Below are 23,147 nucleotides of genomic sequence, written 5' to 3' on the forward strand. Positions count from 1 at the left end.
AAAGATTATCTAACCTCCTTCCACTATTTTATTTTCTCCATTTGCAGGATTAAAAAGGGTACTTGAATCACTGAGATGACGTGAGAATTACATTTTAAAAAGACATGTAAAAAGTCTTTGTATAATTCTGGGTACTAAGTAAAGCTCTCAAAATTTACTCAATAAATTTTAATCATTTTAAAGCAGCATGATGAGTACAGTCACTAGAAATATTAAGGCACATAAAGAATGGCTTGGGGGCTTCCCTGGTGGCGCAGTGGTTGAGGGTCTGCCTGCCGATGCAGAGGACACGAGTTCGTGACCCGAGAGGATCCCACATGCCGCGGAGCGGCTGGGCCCGTGAGCCATGGCCGCTGAGCCTGCGCGTCCCGAGCCTGTGCTCCGCAACGGGAGAGGCCTCAACAGTGAGAGGCCCGTGTACCGCAAAAAAAAAAAAGAATGGTGGCTTGGGCAGAGTGTGAATTAATGCATAATTTTAAATAAATAGTTGCATTTAAAGTCCATTCTAAATCTGAAATATTATATTTATGTTAATATAATGTGTAATAATAATCTAAAAGTAGAATTACATTTTTAAGATTATATGACTACATCAAAGGGTATAATTCGTAGTTTTTTCATAGGGTTCTATTTATGAACACTCCATAATGTATTCATTAGCAACATCTTCTTATAATATCTTCTGGGGATAAAGCAAGAGAAGGTGAGTTATAAGAGGACATGTTCCCAAGAAAGTAAGAAAATCCTAATGGGAGCCAAGAATAAGGAATTGAACGTATTTTACATAAAATATTAATTATTCTAAAGAGGAGGTGTTGTGTCAAAGGCAGACTTTGACTTTTTATCGATCTTTCAGTCACTTGCAAACTCTGATCAGTACAGCTGGCTTTATCACACTGTTAAGTTAAATGTTACAAAGATGCCTTCAAGATCTTCCATTCCATGCAGATTGCCTCCTCTAAGCCCCTTTCTGTATGAATATTCTGGAGGTGCCACTAAACTTAGACAGCATCAGGAGACAAACCTGTAAAGTTTTTTCACTCTGTTAAATAATTCACTAAATTTCCATTTCCTTTAGTTTATCAGAGACACCCCTGCCTGTCAGGAAGTACAGATTATACTCTAAACAACAGCTATAATTCTGTCACATCATCAGTTACCAGGGGATGGTGTTCCTTAAAGCATGCAGAGAATCACAGCATTTTTCAGTATTGTTATACCTGAAAGATCACAGTGCCTTCATTTCAGTTGCAGAGGTTAAATAATTTCGCCAGATCTACAAGTACATGAAGGACCAAATTAAAGGTCTCCTAAATTGCAATCACTTTCTCTCTACCTGCTCAACTCCTAAACACACTCACACATATATTTGTCAAAATATCTATGTCTTCGAGTAAGAGAAATGAATGATCTTTAGGCTCAAACATGTGACACATCATTGACCAGCAGGGAGCTGGCTCTCAAGAGAAGCCCAAATAAAATGTGTCAGATACAACTGGATCAAACGTTTAAAGCACTAAATTAAAACAATCCTTTTAATGGAGGAAATTCTAAGTTTCAGAAGAGCACCTTCACACTGAATCTCTGACCAGTAACTGATGATGTTTCTCGTCTGTGATTCTGATTGGTTCTCCAACACTGAGCTAACCCAATCCAGGAGCAAATACTGAATTCCTTGGTTGGTATCACTTGGGTGGAGGAGAGTCGCAGTTCCCAATTCAGCGAGGCTTGCCTGCTCCCCTCACACCCTGTCCTCTCCTGTTCTCCAGCATGGTGTCCCTGTATTTCTCCGGAGGCTCCTGGATGGCTGCTCTGACAGTGATACTGATGGTGCTGAGCCCTCCCCTTGCTTGGGCCAGGGAGACCCCATGTAAGTGAACACTTTGGGGGGTGAGCTATTGTGGGGTGGGGGAAGGAAGGGAGTTAGCTTTATCTCTGTGTCCAGACCAGCCTTCTTTAAAAGTTGTGACTTTTCGGGCTTCCCTGGTGGTGCAGTGACTTTGTTTTTAGTGACCACCTATCTTTATCACATGGATCTCCAATCTATCTACCACAAAAGGTGCCTGGATACTTGCCCTCTCAATGAGTGTGGCATACGTAGCCTCCATATCTATAGTCTATTTCTTCTCAAGTGTCCAGCAATGAACCTTCCCCAGCCTTGCATCCCATCCCTTCAGGTGTTTGAAAAGATTTAGAAAAAATGATGTTAAAATAATTCTCCATTAACAGATCTCTTTATTATGTTGAATGTACAAGAAAAAGGGAAAGTTTCTCTGAAGATTTTATGGAGAATCTAAATAATTAGGAAGATCTCTCCTAGAAGGTCCTGTGTTATGTCCTCAACAGGATCTGTGATGCTGCTACCTCTCCCTGATATATGAGGATGTATCAAGGGAACTCCCCCATTATCTTCTTTCCATTTTCCCTGAACTCCAATGTTTATAAGGTTTGAATCCCTGTACTAGGAGTTCTTTGACAGAAGTTGGGGTTAGTTTTCTCTCTATTGCTCCTGGGTAAGGCACCCTGGAGCTGAAGCAGGGATTCTTAGTACTTGGAATGACCCTGTAGATAAAGAGCACCTATGGGGTGTTCTTTGATGCCTTAAAAAATGTAAGCCATCTTCTGAACACCCAACACAGGTTAGTGACCATTATGAATCTATTTTGAGCCTTTCTTTTTTTTTTTTTTTTTTAAAAAAAAAATTATTTATTTATTTATGGCCGAGTTGGGTCTTTGTTGCTGTGCGCGGGTTTTTCTCTAGTTGTGGCAAGCGGGGGCTACTCTTCATTGCGGTGCGGGGGCTTCTCATTGCGGAGGCTTCTCTTGTTGCGGAGCATGGGCTCTAGGCATGAGGGCTTCAGTAGTTGTGGATCACGGACTCTAGAGTGCAGGCTCAGTAGTTGTGGTGCATGGGCTTAATTGCTCTGCGGCATGTGGGATCTTCCAGGACCAGGGCTCGAACCCGTGTCCCCTGCATTGGCAGGCGGATTCTTAACCACTGCGCCACCAGGGAAGCCTGAGCCTTTCTATACTATCAGTTTCCCTCCTATCTCCCCCTTCTCTGGCCGGAGCATAGAATAAATTATATGAAATTCTGATTTTGTAGTTCACAGATAGTCAAATATCTGCAGTTTTACATGGGAAACCATGTACCTCATTAGGGTACAGACAGTGTGAAAGTTGTTTCCATCCCATTGGGCTGAAAGCTGATAAGCAAGTCAAGGGAACTCATTGGTCTCTTGGAGTCTTGGACCCAAATTTCATAAGATCATGGATCATGCCCTCTGTTTTCCTTAATCAACTATGTTTGTTTACCTCAAATTTTAGTTCCTCCCTATTTTCCCCAGCTATGTCATCACCAGATCTGATAATCCCCAAAGTATGCACAAACCCTCAGCATTATAACAGGTTCACAGGATGATTTCGAACATAATAAACTCTTCCCCTTCTCTTAAATTTACCATTTTCTACCTGTGAATGTTTCTTCCAACTAGTAGAAGAAGAAAGAGGAAATTTGGGTTTTTCATGAGAAGTAGAAGGGATATAATGTGTCATCAGAATAAAAGAGTGTTGGAGCTGAACCCTTTCTTGCTTTCTGGGATGCCCACAAAAATCATTTCCTAGAACCCTGGGTTTATTAATTTAGACTACAAATATTTTTCTGAGCAACTATTATTATATGCTGGGCTCTATTCTGGGCTCAGACAATCCTATTTGAATAAGATAGAAAAATCCCCAATTATCTTGGAACTTACTTAATGACAAGAAAGACAACAATCCAGTAAACATTTAACAACAACAATGACAACCAACAAAACCAAAAAAAACATTTCAGAGAGCAGCAAGTCCTCTGAAAAGAATAGTTCAAGGTTATGGGACAGAGAGTATTGGATTCACCTGCCTTCAATTCAAGTGTCTAGGGAGCTCTCCCTGGAAAGGTGACATTCAATTGAGACATAAATGATGAGGAGAAGCCAGACATGTGAGGGATCTAAGGGACAGATGCTCCAGGGAGAGGGACCAAGGGAAAGGCCAAACTGTGGGAAGATGTTTGCTGTTTAAGGGACAGAAAGAAGGCTAGAGTGACTGAAGCAGAGCAAACAAGTTGGGGAGTGAAATAAGATGAGATTGGAAAGGAAATCAGGAGCCAGATCATATTAGGCCCTGATGGTCATGGTGAGAACTTTGATTTTTATTTGTGGAGATATGTGAAGACAGAGTCCTGAGGGATAAGCTTGACCTTCTATCCACCAAACCCCACCATTTAATTCATTAACAAGTCATACAACAATCTACCCCAAGTCTGTTCACTCTATTTTTACTACTGTCTTTGTCAGTACCACACTAAATGAAGCCACAAGCACACCTTCACTGGAGAATTCTACCATGTTCCTAAATGGTCTCCCTGTCTCCACTTGTGAACTCCTAAAATCCAATCTCTATGTGGTACCTACAATTATTTCCTAAAAGTAAACATAAATGACCCTCCTTGTAACGCTTCAGTAGCTTCACGTATCTCTACCTAACCTAGGTTAGGGTTAGGGTTTCCCATTACATTTAGTATGAAGTCAAAATCCTAACATTGTCTCCGAGGCTTCTAAGTACCCCACACCATTTCTCCAGTCTAGTCTTTTACCCTCCTCCTTCCTCACTCTCTGTGCTCAGTGAACTGTTTTTTTTTTCTGATTTCTTGCAGAAGTTCATCATGTCTTTCAAGCTTCTGCACACGATATTACCCTTACCTGAAATATGCCTCCTCTTTCCCTCACATACACCCCCCTACACCCACTCTCCCTTTCAGCTCACATCAACTTAACCTTTCATGTCACATCTTAAATATCAGTCTTTAGAGACTACTTCTCTGACACCCTAACATAAATTATTCTCTGTTCTAGATCTCCACGCTTTTCTTGTGACATTTCTGGCTCCTGTATAATTAATTCTTGTGTGGTTGGGTTTTGTCCATCACTTTCACTAAATTTTATGCTCCTAGAAGGTAGGGGAGATGTTTGTTTTTCCTTCTGTGGAATCCCAGGGGCAGCAGCACAGGCTTGGCACAAGGTCAGCACTAGGTAAGGAAGTGTTTCAGGAACAGCTAAAGGGTCATGGGATGAGAGGAGGAAGCAGAGAGTGTTTTTCTGGTGGAGGCATTCAGGAGGAGGTGGTGATGGGGCAAATCCCTGTCCGGCTCCGGTTTGGAGGTCTCCAGCCAAGTACAGAGCTGACTGCATCCCAAATGCCTTAGGATCAGAGGGGTCTCCTCCACCCACCATGGTCTCTCTTGACCCTGCAGATCAAAGATGAACCCGTGGGGTAGTTGGGGGTGCCAGTGGGGCCAATAAGGGAGTGTCAGTGCCCCGTCCTCCGTCTGGGTGCCCTGCATTTGTGGTTATTGCCTTCAGTCTCTTCCCAGGAGCCCGCCCAGGTAATCAGATCTTTCCTGTCCCCACAGCACTTTTCATGAATCAGTTTAAGGCCGAGTGTCGTTTCTCTAATGGGACAGAGCGGGTGCGGTTCGTGGTGAGATGCACGTATAACCGGGAGGAGCTCGTGCGCTTCGACAGCGACGTGGGCGAGTTCCGGGCGGTGACCGAGCTGGGCCGGCCGGACGCCGAGTACTGGAACAGCCAGAAGGACCTCCTGGAGCGGCACCGGGCCGGGGTGGACACGTACTGCAGACACAACTACAGGGTTGGGGAGAGCTTCACGGTGCAGCGGCGAGGTGAGCGCGGGGCTGGGCGGCCAGAGGGCGGGGGCGCAGTACGTGTGAGTGTGTGTTTGAGACAGAGACAGAGAGACACGGAGACGGGGACAGAGGAGACTGCGTTCGGGGGGCGGGGGGTGTGTAGGGCTGTGAGCAAGTACAAGTTAGGCGGGTTCCTGTGAGAGCCTGTTGTCTGGAGACCGTGTGTGATTTTGTCAGTGACTGTGAGAGGGGAGAGAGCGTGTGTGGTGTGGGGAGGCCCGGGAGGGAGGGGAGGTGTGGCGGGAGGGGTGCAGGAGGGAGGCTCCGGGCGTCCTTGGTGGTCCCTGTGGGGGAGGGGAGGGGGGGGAGGAAACTCCGACTGAGGTGGGCGGTTAGAGATGCGAGAGGGACTTCAAGGTGTCTATGGTTGGGGGAAGGTTTGGGGAAGGAGAGGTGAGGAAAGTGAAATGATTGGGAGCCTGTGAGAAGAGTCACAGTGTGCTCTGGGCACACACCCTCTTACTCCTGACACCCCGGAAATAAGTGTGCCGCGTCTGCCTGTGTGTAGGAGCGCTTCACTGAGAAAAAGGTGTCAGACTACTTTTTGACAGGTGCGGGCAGGGGAGCCTCTGTGGCACCTCTGATCTCTCCGAAGCTTATTTCAGGTCTAAATTTCTTGCTTTTTTCCTCCTTAGTATATATATTTTACATAGTTGAAATGATTGTGAAATCAACTTTTTGAATTATAATTTTGTTACTTAATATGCTGATGTTACTATTTTTTATAACGCTAGTAGTATTTGAGTAGTTACATATTATCCTTTTTATACTTGTAACAATTTACCTCATTTTACTTTACATTCTCCTTTATTAGATCTTTTTTCAACATTACCAAACAGTTGAAAATTTATATCTTTTTGTTTTTATTTAAAATTTCTTTGATTTCTAAGGTTCTTGAACATTTTTCACATATTTATTGGCTGACCTTTGTTATGGCTCTAAGGATTATCTATTGTTGACTATCTCTGGGTCCTGGCGGTTTTCTCGGTGATTTTATGAGTTCTCTATGCATTAAGAGTAACAAGTTGCTGACATTTGATTTAGCTTTTTCTCCAGTCTGTGGTTTATGTTTTGATTCTGTTCATTATATTCCAAGTTAGGAATTTAAACATTTTTATTTAATGAAATATACTGCAAAATTGTTAGTGATGATTTACCATCAATCTTAAATCTACCACTTTGCATTATTGTAAAAATGTTTTTCCCCCCAGGTTTCTCTTTTGCAAATAATAATTGTGTTTATTGTGGCTGGTGGTGTCAAGGGTTGTCTCAGGAACTAAGCACACATATTAATGAGTCTCAGACCCTGCCCTGAACTGAAATGCCAGCTTAAAAAGAAAGACAACTGTAAAATGATACAATTCCAGTAATAGATCTGCTTGTTTTGCAAAGCAGAAGAATTGATCAGCTGAGTGTAATAATAAGATTTTGTTTTGGTTTTGTTTGGTTTTTTTTTAATGAGTGACTTTACTTGGTCCTTTCTCTCCCTTTCAGGAATCATGCTTTCCTTGGAACTCAACTCAGAGTTCAAGAGTCACCTTTGTCTATTCCTGCTTCCCAGGGTAGAACCCTTTCTGTGGTGTTCTAAGGTGTGAGTGTAGCATTCCCAGGATTTTATCTTCTGTCTCCCCATCTACCCCAAGCTGTCCTCTAATTTATCCACACTGCTTTGAGTCATATTTTCTCTCCAAGTAAATGAAGATAGTAAATAGCTAACATATATTAAAGACTAAGTTCCAGCCATCGTTTCACATACTTCAGGTACATTAATCCTCACATAACCCTAAGAGGTAAGTTAGTATTATTATCCCCCTTTACAGGTGAGCAACCTGAGGCACAGAGGAATTTTAAAACTCACCTAGGATCAATCAGTAGGAGGCAGAGCCTGGATTTGAACTCAGGCACCCTGGCTCCAGAAATCATGCTATTAATAATACACTATATACTGTGCAAAGATTTGTAAACACATCAATTCAACAATGAATAACTCTTTCATGCTATGAAAAACAAAACAATAGAAAACAAATTTCCTGAACATCTGTCAGATCTAATGGGCCCATACTGTAAGCATTAAAGTCAAGTCTTATGGCACTAATTTCTATTGGGCTACATAGCCAGCTTTCAGGGAGGCCTGCCGGAGACTGGAGACTGGGGGCAGAAAGGCAGCCAACCAATGAGACTTACTCTGTCTCCCTCACTTATCCCCTCTACCTTTTTCTCTCCTAGTGGCGCCTACAGTGACTGTGTATCCTGCAAAGACACAGCCCCTGCAGCACCACAACCTCCTGGTCTGCTCTGTGAATGGTTTCTATCCAGGCCACGTTGAAGTCAGGTGGTTCCGGAACGGCCAGGAAGAGGAGGCAGGGGTGGTCTCCACAGGCCTGATCGCTAATGGAGACTGGACCTTCCAGACCATGGTGATGCTTGAAACAGTCCCTCAGAGTGGAGAGGTCTACACCTGCCACGTGGAGCACCCCAGCCGGACCAGCCCTGTCACAGTGGAATGGAGTGAGAAGCTTTCTGGCCTCATAAGTTCCTCACCTACCAAGGAGGGGCTTGCTTACCCCTGAGTGACAGGTTTCTCCTCTCCCACAGCATGTGTTCATTTGCTCTGTGTTCTCCTCTCCTTCAGCTGAGGTTATTATTGAGGATATCACAGGAACCTTATAATATCCTGTGATAGAAATCCTCTGATAGTTTACAGATATCCTATGATATCTTCTACAAGTACCTACACCCCCTGGGAGGCAATTCTGCCTGACATGCAGAAAAGAGGTGTCCCTGTTTTGAGCCTCCATGAAATCTCAGGTCATGGTCACTACATGGCCCTGGGCACCAGTCTTCTGCCTCAGGCTGGGCTTGTACTTCTGACACTGTTTCTCTGAGATGTTCAGTGTGATCTGAGAAGGGGCACATCCTCTACAATATAGGGACCTTCCTGACATGAGGGGAGTCCAACCTCAGTTCTGCCTTTTATTAGCTCTGTCACCCTAGACAAGCTCCTTAACCTCATTCAGCCCCAGGGTCCTCACCCATCAGATGTTGTAGTCATGGCCTTACGTCAGGGCTGTGATATTTAAATGGGTTCAGTGTCTTAACCTTGTAGCTACTCTGTATTTTTAACCTCTTTTCCAGAAATGACCAGTCAATCTAGTTCTTCCAGGGCATCCTTCTTTCCCCATTCTCAAAGATCTCAATCTCAGAATCTCAATTAGAGAAGTTGGATTTGGGATAAGAATCACTAAAACTAGCTTCTTTCCTCAGGGGCACAGTCTGAATCTGCTCAGAGCAAGATGCTGAGTGGAATCGGGGCCTTTGTTCTGGGTCTGCTCTTCCTTGGGGTGGGGCTGTTCATCTACTTCAGGAATCAGAAAGGTAAGGAACCTGTTGGCAGCTGAGATGCCCCACAGACTTTTTTGCTCAAGTTTGTTCACTGTATATCAGTGACCCTGTGTAAAACTTTTATTTCCCCTTTATTGACCTCAAATTTCCGGAAGTCCAGAAATCAACAGTTCATGGTTACTTATGGTTGAAAAATAAGAGGTGATGGCCTGTAGAGATAAAAGAAGAGTTAACATGCATGGAGATTTTGGGTGGAGATCCTGGGGCAAATGCGGGAAGAGACACAAAGGCTGATGAAATTACACTGGATTTGTGTGACAGAAACTTCATGGATCACATGCTCCTAGTGTCTGCTCTCCTGTCTACCCTGGCATTAGGGGATATATGTTGTGGGGTAGAGATATATCAGGTGGGGGCCTGGGGCTGGGGACAGAATTCCTTCCATATCCTTTAAATATATATCTTCTCTTCTCTTTCCCAGGACACTCTGGACTTCAGCCAACAGGTAATGCCCTTTAATCCTCTTTTAGAGATAGATTTGGTCTCCTAGAACTGGTTGTAGAGAAGACAAGACAGACATAATGGGAAAGACTTTGAATTCTAGACTTCTTCTGGCCACTTAACAAAAGGCCAGTTCTCTAAAGTAGCTTTGGCTCAGGGAGATCTAGGAATTTTTTTTCCCCCTTCTTGCAATACTGCTTTAACATGAGACCCTGGGAGAGGGGGAAAGAAGCTGCTTGTAGAATTAGCTTGTAGTAAAAACAACGCTATCTTCTGTCTTTTGCAGGACTCCTAAACTGAAGTGAAGATAATGACACTCATAAGAGAAAGAACCTTCTGGCTTAGCTACTTTGCAGCATGAAAGTGTTTCCTGTTGGGCTTTTAATCCACAAAGAGAGTACTTTCTCAAGATCTGGTTTGCTCCTGCAGAAAATCTCCTCCCTGATGGCTTCCTCAGCCCCTGCCCCTTGACCTGGAAATCTGGAATATTGAAAGCAGTATCCTATCTTCATTCTTTCCTGGTCCCTTTTATATTGAAGCCTTATGGCCTCCCTTTCATGTGAACACATCTTTAACCCACATTTCTTTACAAAGTTTTGCTCAAATAAACGTGGAGTGAGAAGCATCTGCCTGATAGAGCTTCAAGGAAAAACGTAGGCAAAAACGAAAAGGGAGAGAGAGAGAGAGAGAGAGAGAGAGAGAGAGAGAAAGGGAGTGTCTGGTGGGGAGGGTGGGCAGCGGGAGGGTGAGAATTTCCCTCTCTATCCTTCCTGAGTTCCTGTGGCTAGACTATTAATAAAATTGATGCAAGACAGATTAGCAAGAGAAAAAGAAACAAATTTTAATTCACATGCATGGAGGTCTCTAGAAATAGGACCTAAGAAGTGGCCAAAGCAGGTAGCTTTTATGCTTTTTAGACAAAGAAACAATAAGTTTGTGAGTAATTGACAGGACAAAGACACTTAGGTTTTGGGTGCTCTAATAGTGAAGAATCTAACCAAAGTTTGGGCTTGAGGTAGTATCAACAAATTAAAGATGCAACAAGGTTTGTTTATATAGGTTTCTTGGTCTGAATGGTGATAAGTGTGTCATACCTCCAGATGCAGGGAGTGCGTCTTTCACATGAGAGATTATTTCCTGCTTTCAGGGAGACAGAAGGAGGGTCAGAGTGTCCCTCTTGCATTGGCCATTTCTTAAGTAACTAGTTCAAAATAATCAATATGCCATTGTGGCATATTTGGGAACAGCCTTCCCTGAGCCCCAACAAGAGGTTTTCAATAATTGTTTTTATTTTTATTCCTGAATTTTGGTCACATGTGGGTCTGGTAGGTTTCTTTGCTTCATTCTCTGTTTTATCTTGAGTTTTCTGTATTCTGTAATCAGGAATATTTAGCTGAGATAGTAGCCGGTTTTGGGAAATGAAGTAATACACTTCTAGATAATCCATGGCTTATCAAAGAATAAATCAGATGAGAAATTAGAAAACTACGGGAATGTTAAAATAGATTTTCAGTACATGTGATATGCAACCCAAGGAATCTCCAGAGGGAAATTTATAGATTTAAATGCTTATATTATGAAAGGAAAAATATATAAAAATCAGAGACCTAAACTTTTTTTTTTGCGGTACGCGGGCCTCTCACTGCTGTGGCATCTCCCGTTGCGGAGCACAGGCTCCGGACGCGCAGGCTCAGTGGCCACGGCTCACGGGCCCAGCCACTCCACGGCATGTGGGATCCTCCTGGACCGGGGCACGAACCTATGTCCCCTGCATCGGCAGGCGGACCCTCAACCACTGCGCCACCAGGGAAGCCTGAGACCTAAACTTTTATCTTAAGCATCTAGGAAAAGTAAATTTAACTTGAAAAATAGAGGAAAGGAAATAATAAAGGTAAAAGAGAAAATTAATACAATTGAAAATAAATGTATAATAAAGAAAATTAACAAAACTAGAAGGTTTTCTTTCTTTCACTTTTTAAATAAATCACCTACAAGATTGCTAAAGCAGAAAAAAATCTAAATTACAAATTATTAACACCTGGAATGTAAAAGATAATATTCCTAAAAATCCTACAGGCATTAAAAAGATACTAAGAAGATATTATAAAGAATTTTATGCCAGTAGATTTGATATTTTAGATGAAATTCATTGAAAAACACTAAATTTCATGATCTATTTCTGTGTAACAAATCATCCCCAAACTTAGTGACTTAAAACTGTAGCTATTTGATGATTTTTCACAATTCTAAGAGTTGGTTGAACTTAGTGGGTGGTTTCCATGGAGGGTCTCTCACATGGCTGCAGTCAGACAGTAGCTGGGGCTGGGGTCCTCTGGAGGCTCATCTGGGACACTGAGACACTCTCTCCCTCTGCATGAAGTTCCAGTGCCTCTAACGTGGGCTATGTGGTCCCATCAGCTGTGAAGACAAGCCTGATGCCTCAGGACTCCCGAGAAAGGAAAGTAAAAGCTACAAGACTTCTTCAAACTTAGCCTCAGAACTTGTGTGGAGTAATTTCCATCACATTATAATGGTCTAAGTGAGTACAGGGTCAGTCCAGATTTAAGGGGAGGGGATATACAATCTACGTCTCCATGAGATAAATGCAAATAATTTGTACCCTTCTTTAATCTACCCCATATAATTTACCAAAGTACCAAGTCAGTTACCAAAGTCAGTTACCAAGTCAGTTACCAAAACTGCCTCAAAATAGACAATCTGGGGGCTTCCCTGGAGGCGCAGCGGTTGAGAGTCCACCTGCCGATGCAGGGGACACGGGTTCGTGCCCCGATCTGGGAAGACCCCACATGCCGTGCAGTGGCTGGGCCCGTGAGCCATGGCCGCTGAGTCTGCGCGTCCGGAGCCTGTGCTCCGCAACGGGAGAGGCCACAACAGTGAGAAGCCCACATGCTGCAAAAAAAAAAAAAAAAAAAAAAAAAGACAATCTGTATAGTGGTACATCTGGTAAAGAAATTTAGATCATCCGTTAATTGAAATCCAAGGCCCCGTTTGCTTCAATGTTAAATCTTACTAAATTTTTCCAATCCATCTGAAATTGGTTTTTATTGAAATTTGAGTAGGTGTCACATTAAATTTCCTTAAAAGGACTTTCAGACGACCTAGCAGCATTTATTGAAAAGACCATCTTTCCCCCATTGCTCTGCAGTGTCACCATAGACCAGAGCATTGCATTTGTGAGGGGATCTGTTTCTAGAATTTCTCTTTTGTTCTGTTGTGCAGTTTGTCTATACTTGAGCCAACACCACACTATATCAATTAATATATCACACAATGTTAACTCATATAGCTTTCATTATCTTGTGCTGAATTTCTTCCAGTTTTTTTTTCAAAATGTTTTTGGCTAATCTAAGACTATAGTATTTACATGTGAATTTTTAAATTCAGCTTGGCAATCCTCCCACACCACCACCACCACCACCACCACCACCACCACCACCAAGAAAACCCCAAAACAGTGAAGAAACAAAACAAAACTAGCAAGAAAGCCAGCAAACAAAATTCCTTGCCATGATGTTAATGAGATTTTTACTGAATTTGGATTAATTTAGAGAGAACTGACATCTTTAAAATATTTACTCTTATGATCGATCTCCAAATTTTGTATTCTCATCATTTATGTAGTTCTATTAATTTCTCTTAATGATGATTTGTAGTTTCCACTATAGAAATCTCACTCATCTTTAATTAGATTTATTCCTTGATAATTGACATTTTTGGATGCTATTGCAAATGGTATCATTTTCTTGATTCCAAGGAATGCTTCCCCCCCTCAAAAAAAACCCCACTGCTACAACTAATAAGAAAGTTCATCAAGTTTGCAGACTTCAAAATCAACCCAAAAAATCGATTTGTATTCTATATATGGCAATGAAGGCATTAAACAAAAATTAAGTATACAATATCATTTACAATCTGGTAAACTGAGACCCACCAAATTTTTTTCAGGACTTTATTTGAGGGAATATCAACTCAAATCCAGCAGTGCCAAACTGAAAGTGGTTAGGAGCACTCCATCAACATAAGCTGGGGGAAAGACTTTTATAAAAATGAGGCAGTAGGAAAGAAAGGAAATTATTCGATTGGCTATAACTTAAGTGGCCGCCTTACTTGCAAAAGCCTAGTTGGGTGTTTGTGACTGGTTGCTCTTAAATTCATTTTCTGGGATACAAGTGCATTAACGGATATTAGATCTGGCTTGGGTTTGGATTTGCTTATGCAGGCTACCAAGGCATTCAAGCCATCTCAGTCTAATGGCCTCCTTGTGTAATTACTTCAGCAATTCCCCCCTTTTGGTCATCCTCTCATGTGTTTGTTATTAGCACACTCAGTTATCATCAGGGTGACTTGTTTCGCTGTGAAACTTACAGGTTATGAAATCACTTTTGAAGAAGGTTTTTGCTGTTCATCTCATTGTTCATCTTGTTTCTCTTTCTCAAAGCACAGCGAGACAATCTGATGTACTAATGGGGCTGTGAACACCTATAAAACCCTTGAGAGAACACAGCTCGTCAGGGAGTCAACAATGATGGCTATCAGAAGGAAAATACCAAGGGGCTGAAATAGGCATCTATTCATAGGCCCCATGAACCAAACCATTCTGTACCAAATAAATAAAAGAATGTACACGAAGAGGCACTAGTCTCTTTTAGCCAAGTGCCTTAATAATTTTTTGTATTTGAGTTTCTATAATACCAGAGGTATTCGCAGGAGATATTTGGTATTGCAGACTCCTGTGGCCAACAAGTAATTTAAATTCTATTATCTAAAACCACCTGTGAGGTCAAAATAATCCTTATGCCAAAGAGGCATATTGTGTGGTGGCATATTCTGCTACCCTTCAAGGTCATGCTGCTATGATTTGTGCTTGTTTGGCTTATTTTTATTTTGCTTCCCTTAGATTTTTATCAAAAGGCTGTAAAAATTTTGAAGAAAACTAATGGAATTTATAATATCACTAAGCATGATATCTAACTATTTTGCTTGCATTTTAATTTGAAATTTTCATAATAACTCAATGTGATAAAAATTAGTTTCAGTCTAAGTTAAGAAAATGGGTAAAGTGATGAAAGGGGAAAAACTACAACCAAGGTTACTCTACCCAGCAAAGATCTCATTCAGATTCGACAGAGAAATTAAAACCTTTACAGACAAGCAAAAGCAAAGAGAATTCAGCACCACCAAACCAGCTTTGCAACAAATGCTAAAGGAACTTTTCTAGGCAGGAAACACAGAGAGGGAAAAGACCTACAAAAACAAACCCAAAACAATTAAGAATATGGTAATAGGAACATAGATATCAATAATTACCTTAAATGTAAATGGATTAAATGCTCCCACAAAAAGACATAGACTGGCTGAATGGATACAAAAACAAGACCCGTATATACGCTGTCTACAAGAGACCCACTTCAGACCTAGGGATACATACAGACTGAAAGTGAGGGAATGGAAAAAGATATTCCATGCAAGTGGAACTCAAAAGAAAGCTGGAGTAGCAATTCTCATATAAGAAAAAATAGACTTTAAAATAAACACTATTACAAGAGACAAAGAAGGACACTACATAATGATCAATGGATCAATCCATAAGTTGTAAATATTTATGCACCCAACATAGCACCTCAATACATAAGGCAAATGCTAACAGCCATAAAAGGGGAAATCGACAGTAACACAATCATAGCAGGGGACTTTAACACCCCACTTTCACGAATGGACAGATCAACCAAAATGAAAATAAATAAGGAAACACAAGCTTTAAATGACACATTAAACAAGATGGACTAAATTGATTATTTATAAGACATTCCATCCAAAAACAACAGAATACACTTTCTTCACAAGTGCTCATGGAACATTCTCCAGGATAGATCATATCTTGGGTCACAAATCAAGCTTTGGTAAATTTAAGAAAATTGAAATCGTATCAAGTATCTTTTCTGACCAGAATGCTATGAGACTAGATATCAATTACAGGAAAAAAGCTGAAAAAATACAAACACATGAAGGCTAAACAATACACTACAAAAAGTTAACTGAGAGATCACTGAAAAAATCAAAGAGGAAATCAAAAAATACCTAGAAACAGATGACAATGAAAACACAATGACCCAAAACTTATGGGATGCAGGAAAAGCAGTTCTAAGAGGGAAGTTTATAGCAATACAATCCTACCTCAAGAAACAAGAAAAATCTCAAATAAGCAACCTAACCTTACACCTAAAGTGATTAGAGAAAGAAGAGCAAAAACCCCTGTAGTTAGCAGAAGGAAAGAAATCATAAAGATCAGATCAGAAATAAATGGAAAAGAAATGAAGGAAACAATAGCAAAGATCAATAAAACTAAAAGCTGGTTCTTTGAGAAGATAAACAAAATTGATAAACCATTACCTAGTCTCATCAAGGAAAAAAGGGAGAAGACACAAATCAACAGAATTAGAAATGGAGAAGGAGAAGTAACTACTGACCTTGCAGAAATACAAAAGATCATGAGAGATTACTACAAGCAACTATATGCCAGTAAAATGGACAAATTCTTAGAAAAGCACAACCTTTCGAGACTGAACCAGGAAGAAATAGGAAATATAAACAGACCAATCACAAGCACTGAAATTGAAACAATGATTTAAAATCTTCCAACAAACAAAAGCCCAGAACCAGATGGATTCACAGGCAAATTCTATTAAACATTTAGAGAAGAGCTAACACCTATCCTTTTCAAACTCTTCCAAAATATAGCAGAGGGAGGAACACTCCCAAACTCATTCTACAAGGTCACCATCACCTTGATACCAAAACCAGAAAAAGATGTCACAAAGAAAGAAAACTAAGGGCCAATATCACTGATGAACATAGATGCAAAAATCCTCAACAAAATACTAGCAAACAGAATCCAGCAGCACATTAAAAGGATCATACACCACGATCAAGTGGGCTTTATCCAGTGAATGCAAGAATTCTTCAATACATACAAATCAATCAGTGTGATAACCCATATTAACAAATAGAAGGATAAAAACCATATGATAATCTTAGGAGATGCAGAAAAAGCTTTTAATAAATTCAACACCCATTTATGATAAAAACCCTCCAGAAAGTAGGCATAGAGGGAACTTACCTCAACATAATAAAGGCCATATGTGACAAACCCACAGCCAACATTGTTCTCAATGGTGAAAAACTAAAACCATTTCATCTAAGATCAGGAAAAAGACAGCGTTGCCCACTTTCACCACTATTATTCAACATAGTTTTGGAAGTTTTAGCCATAGTAATCAGAGAAGAAAAAGAAATAAAAGGAATCCAAATCGGAAAAGAGGAAGTAAAACTGTCACTGTTTGCAGATGACATGATATTATACATAAAGAATCCTAAAGATGTTACCAGAGAACTACTAGAGCTAATCAATGAATTTGGTAAAGTAGCAGGATACAAAAGTAATGCACAGAAATCTCTTGCATTCCTATGCACTAATGATGAAAATTCTGAAAGAGAACTTAAGGAAACACTCCCATTTACCATTGCAACAAAAATAATAAATACCTAGGAATAAACCTACCTAAGGAGACAAAAGACCTGTATACAGAAAACTATAAGAAACTGATGAAAGAAATTAAGGATGATACAAACAGATGGAGAGATATACCATGTTCTTGGATTGGAAGAATCAACATTGGGAAAATGACTATACTACCCAAAGCAATCTATAGATTTAATGCAATCCCTATCAAAATACCAATGGCATTTTTCACAGAACTAGAACAAAAAATTTCACAATTTGTATGGAAACACAAAAGACCCTGAATAGCCAAAGCAATCTTGAGAAAGAAAAATGGAGCTGGAGGAGTCAGGATCCCTGATTTCAGACTATACTACAAAGTACAGTAATCGAGAGAGTATGGTACTGGCACAAAAACAGAAATATAGATCAATGGAACAGGATAGAAAGCCCGGAGATAAACCCATGCACATATGGTCATGTTACCTTTGATAAAGGAGGCAAGAATATACAATGGAGAAAAGACAACCTCTTCAGTAAGTGGTGCTGGGAAAACTGGACAGCTACATGTAAAAGAATGAAATTAGAACACTTCCTAACACCACACACAAAAATAAACTCAAAATGGATTAAAGGCCTAAATGTAAGGCCAGACACTATCAAACTCTTAGAGGACAACACAGGCAGAACACTCTATGACATAAATCACAGCAAGATCCTTTATGATCCACCTCCTAGAGAAATGAAAATTAAAAAAAATAAACAAATGGGACTTCATGAAACTTAAAAGCTTTTGCACAGCAAAGGAAACCATAAACAAGACGAAAAGACAACCCTCAGAATGGGAGAAAATATTTGCAAATGAAGCAACTGACCAAGGATTAACCTCCAAAATATACAAGCAGCTCAGTATCAAAAAAACAAACAACCCAATCCAAAAATGGGTAGAAGACCTAAACAGACATTTCTCCAAAGAAGATATACAGATTGCCAACAAACACATGAAAGGATGCTCAACATCACTAATCATCAGAGAAATGCAAATCAAAACTACAATGAGGTATCAGCTTACACTGGTCAGAATGGCCATCATCAAAAAATGTACAGACAATAAATGCTGGAGAGGGTGTGGAGAAAAGGGAACCCTCTTGCACTGTTGGTGGGAATGTAAATTGATACAGCCACTATGGAGGACAGTATGGATGTTCCTTAAAAAACTAAAAGTAGAACTACCATATGACCCAGCAATCCCACTACTGGGCATATACCCTGAGAAAACATTAATTCAAAAAGAGTCATGTACCACAATGTTCACTGCAGCACTATTTAAAATAGCCAGAACATGGAAGCAATCTAGGTGTCCATCGACAGATGAATGGATAAGGAAGATGTGGCACAAATATACAATGGAATATTACTCAGCCATAAAAAGAAACAAAATTGAGTTATTTGTAGTGAGGTGGATGGACATAGTGTCTGTCATACAGAGTGAAGTAAGTCAGAAAGAGAAAAACAAGTACAGCATGCTAACACAACACATATATATGGAATCAAAAAAAATAAAAATGCTTCCTATGAATCTAGGGGCAGGACAGGAATAAAGACACAGGCATAGAGAACAGATTTGAGGACACGGGGAGGGGGAAGGGTAAGCTGGGATGAAGTGAGAGAGTGGTATTAATATATATACACTACCAAATGTAAAATAGATAGCTAGTGGGAAGCAGCTACATAGCACAGGGAGATCAGCTCTGTGTTTTGGCCACCTAGAGGGGTGAGATAGGGAGGGTGGGAGGGAGATGCAAGAAGGAGGGGGTTTGGAGATATATGTGTATGTATAGCTGATTCACTTTGTTATACAGCATAAACCAACACAACATTGTAAAGCAATTATAGTCCAATAAAGATGTTAAAAAAAAAAGAAGAAAATGGTAATGTCAATCTCAGTGTCCAATCTCATGCCTCCTTAAGTCTAAAATGCGTGGTGTTGATTTGGATATCCTGTTATGTATATGAACGCTCCTCTATTCTGCTCACTGCTCCACCACCATCTGTTCCCCACCATCTGTCTCATCCATTATCAGAAGTCTTCCTTAGGATTTAAGATTCACTCTCCTGAAGATCCAGATATCTCATTGATTTGGAGGCTGAAGAATCCAAACCAGATTATGAACCTGTTGCTAAGTCATCTCTCAACAAATAAACCCTACTCTAGGGTTTTCTATATGAGGACCAGACCACAGCAACTGGATTGCTGGAAGATCCTCTGAATGGACTTGAGTCCTAATGAACCAGGCTATTTCTGATTAACTACAGAGCCTATAAGATACATTTAACATTCAGACATTTCAGGATGAAAGGATCACATATACTCCCCAGCCACCATGAAGAATTGGCTCAGATACCAAAAACTCCACTGAAGACCGACTCAAAGTTTATTGTATTCAGAAAAATCACAATTGCAGTCAGAAGAAACTCAAAATAATAAGTTTACAAGAGATAGCCCATAGAACATTCAAAAGGTTCCATAGCAGAGAAAGGATCCTATGGGCTCTATTCCAAAGGCATTACATGGTGATAATAAAAAGACAGTGGAAAATGGAGGGAAAGCCAATACAAGAAGGAGCAATAGACAGGAAATAACTAGACATTAGAATTTGGAGATTGTAGAAGGCGTCTTTACTCTTAGAGTAGCTAAAGGGTTGGGAAGTGCTGAAGGATGGTTGCTGTCACCGAGGTGAAAAATCGGAGTACTGCCGGGTTTGTAAAGCTATTAAAGCAGAAATATCTTCACCGATCTTCTCTTTAACAAAGTCCATTACCTGTAGCAGGACACACACAGTTACTATAGAGTTTAAGATGAATATTTTGAGCTCTCACCTTTAGATTCCTTCCTCTTCACCTTTAATCCTTTGACTTTGGAACAGTCTCTCAGTATTTGTGTGACCTCTTGTAAATACAACCTTTCAAATCTTCCAAGTAAGCATGAATGAGCAGACCATGCTTTACTTTCTCTTAGACCTTCTGACACTATTTTTCAGAATGGAGGGGCAAAAACAGGCTTTGGCCTCCAAGAGATTTCCACTTCATACAATGAATCTACCCTAAACCCCAAAGAGTGAAGCTCTGGAAATGCTTCAGAACAGATATCCTGCTCAGGAAATATAAGCCAGGAAGAGTCTTAATCTTGAAGTTGACTTTCCCAGATCACAGGACTCAGTATTCTAATGTGAAACAATTATTTTAGGCACTGGAGATAAGTTCTAAGACAGGAGGTGTGGTTTTAGGGGCACATGTATGGAAAGGGACATAGGACTGTGAGGCTTTGGAATATCAGATGACGGCAATGTCTGATTTTGTCCAGCAAAGATAAATCAAGGGCCATGACTTTTGCACTTGTTTTCCCTTAAAGGCATCACATGTCCTTTCCCTCACTCTGTTTCCTTCCTCTGGATCATTCCATATATGTCTTCCTCTGACCACATCAAACCCACCTGCAGGTGCCTCACAGAGGCCCTCGGTGTTCAACAGTGTTGCCTTTGCGCACACCCTTGATGATGAAGATCGTCCCAACAATGATGCCCACCAGAGCCATAACCAGGCCCAGGGCACACACTGCGTTCTCTGTGGTCTCTGTGAGGGGGGTTGGAGCTTCATACTCTGGGGAAAAATAAATCAGAGTACAGAAGTAATGCATGTGGTAGGGAGCAGCACTTAGGACCAAATATAGGGTACTTAGTCAAAAGAATATTTTTTCATCAACTAAATAAGAGGAAGACAGGATGACGTATTAAGGGAATTACAGATTACAAGTGGGGAAAGCTGAGCAATGGGAGACCAGGAACAGGAATTGGAGCAGCTGTTATGAAACAGTTAGGGGACTTGTGGCCCCAAAGGGCCAGACACATGCATCACAGGAGAAAACCATAAAATACAGGAGATTGAAGGATGGTTCTTACCCCAGTGCTTGAGAAGAGGCTCCTCCAAACCCCAGTGCTCCACCTTGCAGTCATAGACATCCTCGGCTGAGGGCACGAAGGGGAGGTAGTGAAACTTGCGGAAAAGGTGGTCATTCCTGGGCAGGAAGACTGTCTCTGACACTCCTGTGGTGACAGGTTTGCCATTTTGAAGCCACGTGACATTGATCACTGGTGGAGAAAACTTGTTGATGAAACAGATGAGGACGTTGGGCTCTCCCAGTTCCACAGGGGTGTTTGAGAGCACAGTCACTTCTGGAGGTACTGGGGGACAGGTGACAGAAATTAGCCTTCCCTGCTTAACCCTGCCCTTCTCCCTCCCACCAAGGCTGAAAAAGCAATTGAAATTGTGCCCTGAGAATCTGTGTCATGGTCTCAGATACCCAGCTCTGATACCCTCCCCCATGAACGGGAACCAACATTGAGGTGTAAGATACCCAAGGACCTCATTCCTGGCTTCCCCGGCATGGATTCAGGGCAATGACTTTATGAGAGACTGTAGATGCTAGAGACGAGATGTGAGCACATCAAGAAAGAAACAAACTCATAAAATTCTTGGGCTGGTGGCATGAGAATTTGGAGCTTGCATATGGCAAGAACAGGTCCCTGGGAGGGAAAGGCAGTCACAGTAACATAACACAAAGAGCTGAAGTATCTATTTAAAGCTACAATTCCCAAGCCTAGGAGTGCAGCAGAGAGAGTTACCATTGGTGTTTGGGGTGTGGTTGGAGCGCTTTATCAAGATGTCCAGGTTGGCTCTTCCCACAGCCATATTGGCCAATGCACCCTGAGCCTGAAAGCTGGCAAAATTTCCAAACTCTTTAAGCCGCCACACTGTCTCCTTCTTTTCCATATCCACGTGGAAAATCTCATCACCATCAAAGTCAAACATAAACTCGTTTGATTGATAAGGGGACAGAGAGAACTCAGCCTGGATGATCACGTGATCCTCTGAAAAGACAAGAAAGGGAATTAGGGTGGGAACCGGGAGAGAGAGTTGAAGAAGAACCCAGGATGTGAGACACACACATGTGGGCAGGGGTAGTGGAAAGAGAGGGCCAAGTGGAAAGGAGGAGTGATGGAGAGTAAGGATGAATGGGAAGATGAGGCCTGGGTGAAGGACATTCGTGTTCAACAGAGCTGGGAGTGGACAAGCAAAGGTTCAATGTAGAGAGTGTGGATTGAGGAAATGAGGGCTGAAAAACTAGAGTCTCATGAAGCTTTTGTTTGTCTCTATGTTACTGCCTGAGAAATGATTCCCTCTTTAGAATTTCAGCAGTAGCCCCTAAGAGAGAAATGTTCTCTCACTCTCTTGACCTAGGAATTAAATAATTTAAGCCAGAATCCCAGGGCATGTCTCAGAGCACCATAACTCTAAGAAGAGAGAAACAATGTTTAAAAGGTTGGGTTTGAACTCTGGAATCAAATTAAATCTCGAATTCTCATTCAGCTACCTAGTGATCTTGAGTAGATTACTTTATCTATTTATATGTAGTTTTCCCATTATATTCTACTGTGGTTTTGCTTCCATGTTGGGTTTGTTTTTAAGATGAAATGAGACTAGTTTTAAGTAATTTCTTAGTATATCATTGGGATTACAACAAGTACTTTAGCATCAGAAACTGCTTTATGTTTAAGGGCCAGACCCATGGACTATATGACTGGAGATTGTGGTACCCAAATAATTAAGTTTGAGACCTTGTAGCATTGTGGAGCACTCACTTTCCTGTATCCACACCCACACCCTGCATCCCTCTGAGGGAAGTACTATATTTGGATTGACCTCACCAACATTCCCTTGCACCTTAAAGATCTTTAGATTGAGACTGTCATTGAGGGACATATTCTATTATGGTTGATAGTGAGAATAATCTACACCAAGGGAATAATGGACTTGAAATAAGAAAGCTACAATTGAAGAGTATGCTGCCTCTGTGGTGCATGTAAATGAGCGGTGGGTTTTAAAATCTGACTGTATATTGATAAACCTAGGGATTTATTTAGCATTTGCAGCTACACACACACACACACACACACACACACACACACACACACACACACA

The 23,147-nt window shown here is 41.1% G+C and overlaps 2 protein-coding genes across 6 annotated transcripts in view; one reads left to right on the top strand and one right to left on the bottom strand.

Moving 5' to 3' along the window:
• Window positions 1-10,214, top strand: part of LOC113631214 (DLA class II histocompatibility antigen, DR-1 beta chain) — an 86,441-nt gene extending 76,227 nt beyond the window's left edge. For 4 of the 5 annotated variants that reach the window (XM_027127521.1, XM_027127520.1, XM_027127523.1 and 1 more), the window contains 6 exons: window positions 1,770-1,870; window positions 5,453-5,722; window positions 7,973-8,254; window positions 9,011-9,121; window positions 9,570-9,593; window positions 9,876-10,214. In XM_027127521.1, coding sequence (XP_026983322.1) covers window positions 1,770-1,870; window positions 5,453-5,722; window positions 7,973-8,254; window positions 9,011-9,121; window positions 9,570-9,593; window positions 9,876-9,889 — 802 coding nt within the window. In that variant the 3' untranslated portion in view covers window positions 9,890-10,214. Of the gene's footprint in view, window positions 1-500; window positions 1,679-1,769; window positions 1,871-5,452; window positions 5,723-7,972; window positions 8,255-9,010; window positions 9,122-9,569; window positions 9,594-9,875 lie in introns of those variants that run through there. The other variant, XM_027127524.1, reaches the window with a different exon arrangement.
• A 9,306-nt stretch (window positions 10,215-19,520) lies between these two features.
• Window positions 19,521-23,147, bottom strand: part of LOC113631216 (HLA class II histocompatibility antigen, DR alpha chain) — a 4,809-nt gene continuing 1,182 nt past the window's right edge. Inside the window, exons 2-5 of the mRNA XM_027127530.1 lie at window positions 21,791-22,036; window positions 21,068-21,349; window positions 20,603-20,768; window positions 19,521-19,930 (exon numbers count right to left, since the gene is read on the bottom strand). Coding sequence (XP_026983331.1) covers window positions 20,614-20,768; window positions 21,068-21,349; window positions 21,791-22,036 — 683 coding nt within the window. The 3' untranslated portion in view covers window positions 19,521-19,930; window positions 20,603-20,613. The remainder of the gene's footprint in view (window positions 19,931-20,602; window positions 20,769-21,067; window positions 21,350-21,790; window positions 22,037-23,147) is intronic.

Source organism: Aethalodelphis obliquidens, unplaced genomic scaffold (assembly GCF_003676395.1).
Source record: "Aethalodelphis obliquidens isolate GAN/ISIS:26980383/991018 unplaced genomic scaffold, ASM367639v1 scaffold31, whole genome shotgun sequence".
Classification (NCBI taxonomy): Eukaryota; Metazoa; Chordata; class Mammalia; order Artiodactyla; family Delphinidae; genus Aethalodelphis; species Aethalodelphis obliquidens.